This window comes from Rhinolophus ferrumequinum, chromosome 12 (genome assembly GCF_004115265.2).
Source record: "Rhinolophus ferrumequinum isolate MPI-CBG mRhiFer1 chromosome 12, mRhiFer1_v1.p, whole genome shotgun sequence".
NCBI lineage: Eukaryota > Metazoa > Chordata > Mammalia > Chiroptera > Rhinolophidae > Rhinolophus > Rhinolophus ferrumequinum.
In genome coordinates this window covers 80,348,747-80,355,763 of record NC_046295.1, presented here as the reverse complement: position 1 = coordinate 80,355,763, position 7,017 = coordinate 80,348,747, and the positions used below count along the sequence as shown (strand labels likewise).

At 47.6% G+C, this 7,017-nt stretch overlaps 1 protein-coding gene across 2 annotated transcripts in view; it reads left to right on the top strand.

Moving 5' to 3' along the window:
• The first annotated feature begins 169 nt into the window (after positions 1 to 169).
• Positions 170 to 7,017, top strand: part of DDX31 (DEAD-box helicase 31) — a 68,645-nt gene continuing 61,797 nt past the window's right edge. The window contains exons 1-5 of one of the 2 annotated variants that reach the window (XM_033122299.1): positions 281 to 413; positions 3,859 to 4,302; positions 4,650 to 4,909; positions 5,016 to 5,091; positions 6,088 to 6,131. In XM_033122299.1, coding sequence (XP_032978190.1) covers positions 4,225 to 4,302; positions 4,650 to 4,909; positions 5,016 to 5,091; positions 6,088 to 6,131 — 458 coding nt within the window. In that variant the 5' untranslated portion in view covers positions 281 to 413; positions 3,859 to 4,224. Of the gene's footprint in view, positions 414 to 3,858; positions 4,303 to 4,649; positions 4,910 to 5,015; positions 5,092 to 6,087; positions 6,132 to 7,017 lie in introns of both variants that reach the window. The other variant, XM_033122297.1, reaches the window with a different exon arrangement.

Sequence of the window (7,017 nt, the reverse complement as noted above, 5' to 3'; positions counted from 1 at the left end):
TGGGGTTGAGTGTCACTTGGCATCCCCTGCCACACGCCAAGCCACGAGGGACGCCAAGCGGGGCGGCCACCCCACCCCGGCCGGCGTCCCTCGCCCACCCCGTGGACCCGGCGCAGCGGCTCCGGTCACCAGTGGGGCGGGCCGTGTGTTCGCGCGCCCTGCGGGACCCGAAAAGGCAGCGGGCGCAGGACCCCGCCGGGCAGCTACGCGGGGTCCTCGCGCGCGTCCTACGTGGGCCCGAGCGGAGGCACGGTACCGGGTCGCGAGGTCCGGACGTGCCCGGCTGGCCCGCGTGTGGCAGCGCCTGCTCGCCGGCCATGGCGGTCGCCGGGGGAGCGCTTCTCCACCTTTCCCAGCCCCCAGCCGCCGCCTGCGGGACGTTCCCCAGACCCCGCACGACTCCGGCGAGGCAGGTGAGTTCTGACCCGGCCTCTGATCCGTCTGCACCGGGGCCCCGCCCGCGCCGCGCCTTTCCTCCGAGTCGGGTTTGGAATTATTTACGGAGTTAAGGTGGGCGAGTCAGACATTAGGCAGCTTGGGGGGGGGGGGGGGGCCCGCCGGGATGTTCTCGGAGGGAGCGGAGCGCGTGGCAGAGGGGCGAGGGCTCGCTGGGGCGGCTACTTGGAGACCTCGAACGGGAGGGACGGGAGACTGTTCCCGTAGAAGTCAGGAGCCCCGGCCCTGGCATTTCCCAGCCACATCTCTTCTCTCGGCCGCCGTTTCCTTGACTTTAAGGGTTGCTCCTTTCAGGAATGAGGACTGGAGGCTACGAATTTATTTTAAGAGCTTTCAAAAATGGCATACATTTCATCCACGTGCTGTGGAGGGGGAGAAGAAAATACAGCTCACCAACGTGATTCCCTCACTGGGGAGGGGAAAGACGCCTTAAACTTAACCCGAGCCAGAGCTGAAAACTGGTTTCTAGGGTGATTGACGTATGTCCTAGAGAAGAGGAGGGCTACAGGGCAGAAAATCTGTTGTAAAATCACGTTACCTAAAAGACCAGGAAGGATGCAATCTCTTGGCAAGAAAGTTCTGTGTGTGTGTGTGTTTCTTGAAAAGGCAACAGATAATTCCATTGAAAAGTTAACTGACAAAGTTCAGTTCAGCCAGTGTGTTGAAGCTGAAATTCCTTGAGTTCACATAAGCTAATACCCAGTGTCGGGATTCTCTTTGGTGATTTTTTTTTTTTTTTTTCAGTGACAAGCTTTGGGATTTAGAGGAGTTTTTTAGCGAGCCAATGGCGGAGCCCCATCTCTGCGGGAGGGGGGAGGGGAAGTACAGAAGAGCCCCTGGGATTTGGAGTAAGACAGGCCTGGGATTAGATGCCAGCCTGGCAACACACTATCTCTGTGGCTTAGAGGAAGTTAGGTGGTTCCCCTCTCCGATTCTCACTTTTCCTAGCCATAAAATAAGAAAAATAACTCCGGCTTCGTGACAGGCTATTATGAGGATTAAATGAGATAATATACATAAAGACTATAGAGGCACTTAATAAATGCCAATGATAAAAAATAAATAGATTCACGTTGGCTCCATTTTGTGTCATGGAACTGCTCCGTCGGGAGGTCAGTGGGGCGCTTGTGCCATGTACTTGCCTAGTAACTAACACACAGGAAACACTTAGTAAAACCGTTGAGTGAGTTGGATGAATAAGCATAGGGCATGTGGTGTTAGGATTACTTGAACTACTGTGTCAAAGGGGTATTCATTAAGGAGGTGGTGACCAGTGCCTGCGGGGGCCTTGTCTGCATGTACATTTTCGTTATGCTGTTTCTAACATGGTGCAGAATATTTTCTTTACGAAAATGTTTTCTGATTATTAAATTAATACAAATTTATTGTAGGAAATTTGGGAAGTAGATTTAAAAAAACAAAAAACAACACTCGTCACTCTGGTTAACATTTTGATGTATATCTTCCTAGGAAACAAAACAAAATAGGGATCAAACTATTCATGATGTTTTCTAACCAAACAGGATACAATTAATAAATGGTATGATAACATTGTCGTCAGGAACCCCGGGCTGTGGAACCAGCTGAGCAAATCCCGGGTCCCTCAGTGATCCTGAGACAGATTACCTCACAGCTCTGAATATCAGAGACGTAGGATCTAGACCCTTAGGGCTAGATGGGCCCCAAAGGTCATCAGTCATAATCCCCTCATTTTACAGGGGCAGGAGCGGAGACCCTGAGAGCAGTGACTTACTTAATGTGCAGCTAATTTTGAGGAGACCCAGATATGTCCTTATTCCTGTCTGCTCAAATGCCACTCGTGAAGCCTTCCTGTCTGTCTCCCTGTCTTCCTTCCCCTTGCTGTGGGCCGTGGTCATCTCTTATTATTTTGTGCTCTCATAACCCTTTGTCCATACCCCTTGTGTAGTACAGAGAGGTTTGGGTTTGTGGTTTTACACTTTTTTCTCTTGCGCTAGTCTGTCACTCCCTAAAGGGCTTGACTAGTCTTCTAGCTTTGTATCTTCAGGACCAAGCTACTTGACAGCTGCTAAGTGGTCAGTTTTTTCAATCAGTGTGTTGTGGATGCTGGGATGGGGAGGCGTGGGGAGGCTAACAAGTAGAAAAATAGTGTCCAGATTGTGGAAAGGGATAATTCCGTTGTGTGTCGTTTGTTCATCTCACTGGTATTTATTGAGCACTTACGTTGTGCTAGACGTGAGCCGATGCAAGGGATGACAGGGTGGAGAGAGGAGGTCAGGAAAGGCTCTTCTGAGGACCCGGAGGCCTAGACCTGGAGGGTGAGTATGAGTTTGCCAGCCAGAGGGAGAGTTGGAGACATGGGTGTGGGAATAGCACGTGCAAAGGCCCTGAGGAGGGAAAGAGCATGGTACTTTGTAGGAATTAAGGAAGACAGGATGGCTGAGGGTACAGCTGGACTGGTGAGATGGGCGGAGGCCAGATTCGAGAAGGCTCTGTAGATCCCATTACAGGTTTTCAATAAGAGCAACGTAAATCCTGTCTACTATGGTGCTTCACTCTGAATACTTACTTGCTTTTAGAGAGAAGTTGGCATGGAAGTAAAGGGTGACCAGGATGGTAGGGAGGGTCTAAAGTTGGTGTCCTATTTGGAGTATTTAGTCCAAAGAGGAAGGAAAAAAGGAGTCATAGGATGTATGAAGAAAAGTTATGTGCAGAGGAAGTGAGTTTGTCCTATGATGCTGCAGAAAGCAGACCTCAGGCTCGCAAGTAGATGCTCAAGGTGGCACATCTTGCCTGAATGTCAGAAACAGCTTCAAACTCCCTAGGATTTGGTCTGCCTTGAGGGACGGATAATGGTGAGCGGAGGTGTGCAGGCAGAAACGGCAAGGCCATCTGTCAGGCAGCCTGTGGTAGGAAGTCTGTGCATGGTGGGAGTGGCCTTTTGGCCTTTTTATGCTCTGAGAGCCTGATTCTATGAATCAGGTAAAATCTGCACATTTCATTCCGCCTGGCAAATGATTCAACAGACCTGAAATTTGACTTCACCTCTTTCTTTAATCTGAAAGTTCATGAACTTGGGACTTTGTAAAATGAAATCTGTAAAGTGAAGCAAGTTAGTACTTATTACTTACATTATTTGAAGTTGTGTTTATTGAATTAATTAGCTATAGGAGTCCTGTGGTTGGCAGGAACAAAGAGCTATTATTGTTGTTAGGTTGGTCTGAAACTGGCAATCAAGGCTAAAACAAGCTGATGTGTAAATGAAAGTCATCTTTTCAAGCTAAGAGGAAAATAACATATTCCCAGAGAATCCAAAACTCCAGAATAACAAGCACTGGCTACTCACAGCATGTTTTGATATTCATGTGCAAATTGGAAGAGAAGGCCAAAGAAAATAGACAAATTGGATGTTTCTTCTCCTAGGGGGAGTTTGGACATCGTACACTTAACTACATTCATGTTATGGAAATAAGAAGCAACAGGCAAGAAAATATATAGTGTTGTAGCCTGTAAATCGGCGATCAGACGGGGAATTGAAAGGCGAGGAGAATTGGAAATAATTGTGATAGAAGTGATGGATGGAGCAGAATTCTCATTTGGAATGGAAACAGCGAGTAGGAATTGTCTCCAAGCCACCCGAATCTGGGGGAGCAGCTTGAGGGGAGAGAATGACAGCGATCCAAGCACTCTAGGGTGGAACAGTAATGAAGGTTTCCGCTGCCTGGGCATGAGCTGGGACACGGCATCCATGTGTCGTCCGTCACCCACAGGCTTTGTTGGTAGAGAGAAATGATCCCCACCCACCATTCTTCTGGTGTAAATGGATTCCTAGGGCTATGGACCGACTTAGCAGGCACACTTCACAAGGTGGGTTCTCTCTTCTCGCAAAACACTCCATTGTTAAATGCAGCCCAAAAAATGTGTCTCCCTTCTCGATCCTCACCCTCATCTTGGTTGAGTTGACAGTTAAGATGGATGGTGAAGTCTGGTAGATGAGGGAGCTGGAATTTTGTGGATTTTTTTTTTCCTTTTGGAGAAAAAAAAGGCTGAGTCAAAGAATGTGATTGCAGACCCTAAACTGTTGCTTGACATATGGGGCATAATGATCTCTGCAGGGCGCGATGCAATTCTCTGGGCAGTCAGGCTTCACTCTGAGGTCTGTCTTCATGGACTAATGCATCTCTGCTTGCTCTTTCCTTTGGGGAACGACGCAGCAAGCACAGGCCACCAAAAGAAAATGCCAGGCGTCCAGTGAGGTTCCCCCAGCAAAACGGAGGAATAACACATCCTCTCACCCAGCCAAGAAAACCGCTGCTAAAGAAATACAGAGGACGTTTAAGAGGAAGAAGGCACAGAAGGTGTTTGCTCCGAAGAAGTCTTCGGCTAGCGCGACTGGTAGAAACCCAGAGCAGAAACCGAGCATTAAGACTTCATCGTTGTTTAAGAACAATCCTGACATTCCCGAGCTCCACAGGTATGCCCAGGGGCAGATGCCCCTCCGGAATGAAAGGAGCTAAGTGTACTCTGCCTTTTTCTTTGTTGATTGGAACTGATGCCTGGGTTTTGTTCATCATTTGCAGACCTGTAGTACAGCAAGTGCAAGAAAAAGTGTTTTCTTCAGATGCCTTCCAGGACCTGGCCCTCCACCCACATTTAGTAAGTATCTCTCAGTGGTTTGTGCGGTCGCCGTTGTTGATGTGTTTGTTCATTCAGCATGTCTGTGAAATGAGAGTTCTAGGAAGGAAAACCAGAGAATGGGTATTTCTGCTCCAAGTTACCCGAAGGAGCTCAGGTTGCTAAGCTACTCCTCTAGGACAGTTCAGGTGAGCTTACATTGTTGTTCACCGTGTCCTGACCCCCACAGCCACCCCCCTTTCTAAAGGAACTCCGGACTTCCCTCACCTGGTTTGGGTTGGGACTGGCATCCACTTAATGGGGCTTGAAGACAACCTCCTCATTCCTGGGTGAGGTATGACATTGAGACTCTTCTGGGTGGCAGGTGTCTCAGCGACCAAAGGACAGGGAGCTGAGCTGGCACCGTGCCGTGAAGGGCTGTCTGTAGTTACAAGACTTGAAGGAAGAAGAGGCTATTTTCACATGCATTTTCTACAAACAAATGAGCACTTTATTATTTGTTTATTTACTATTTATTTATTTTTAACCAGGAGTGAGTTTTCCAGGTTTACTTATGGGTAAGGAGAGAAAAATACGAGCACCTTTAGGGAGCCTGGGTTTCCTTTGCTCGAATGGTCGTGGCTTACCTCCTCCTTCAGGGTGGGTTGCCTAAGCTTGTTTTCTCACCTACAGGTCCAAGCAGGGTTTCTCAGGCTTAGGATGGAAAACTGTGTGTTATGGGGGCTGTCCTCTGATTGTAGGGTGTTTAACAGCACCCTGCGCCCCTGCTCACTTGATGCCAGTAGCATCCCCTCCCACAGTTGTAACAATCAGAAATGTCTCCCGACATTGCCACGTGGCTGGCGGGGGCAGAACCCCCCGCAGCTGAGAACCACTGGGTTAGAGGAACTTACCGTGATCATGGTCATCAATTTTATCCCAGTATTTTCTCCTTTTTTGCATCCTTATTTGCGTTAAATATATTTATACCAAAAGTTGACAGTTAAAGAAAAATATTTATTTTGTCTTCTCTTTCAGATTTCCACAATAAATACAGTCTTAAACATGTCTAGTATGACCAGGTAAGAGTTCCGGGTCAGTCTTGATTGTTTTAGGACTTACTGGGGTATAATCGTATAAAACCTGAATTGTCTGGGGAGGACAAAGCCGGTTTGCGTCTTGGTGTTAGAGAACAAGGCCAGGTTAGTGACCATCGAGGACTCGACATATCCCTCAGCCACCTGGTTTCCCCACCTGGTAACTGGGGAGACTGGGTCCCCGTCCAGTTCTGCTCTCAGCTCTCAACCGTAAGAGATCGCTGGTCCAGAAGAATGGTCTATGTAAGCTCCCACTGTTCCGTGCTTCCCTGAAAATACTGTGTCCAAAATGTGGACTTGATCGTGTTATTTCTTAGTGGTAAGAATTAGAGTCAACCTAAAAGACAAGGGTAAATATTTGGTTGGATATAATGGGATACTGAAAAAAACTTAAATGATTGTTGAGAATGATGATTCCTGGGAAGTAGAAATAGAGTAGTAAAAGGTGTGGAGCAGAGGTGGACTTCTTCTTTTTGAGTATGTCTGCTTCTGTGCATTTTAATAATCCGTTTTACTTATAAGTAAAATTAAGAATATTGAAGAATGAAAAAAGAAGACCCCCCCACCATTTTTTTTTGTTCAGTTTTGTCAACCAAATTTAAATGATTTCTGTATCCATTTTGTCGTTAGTTGTTACATGCACACGTGCACATACATCTGAGTGTGTCCATAATAGTTCTCTCTTGGTTTTCGGGAGTGTGAACAGCAGCAGTTCCTTGCTATCTGGAGGGCTCACAGCTTCTTCGTACTCGTCTGCATGGGAAGCTTCCCATAATGTTTTACTACGTTTCATATTCCCTGGTACAGAAGGCGAGAGAGTGTGTGATGTACTTTCACAGTAGCTCCAGGCTGTCATCGTGCCTGTCCCATT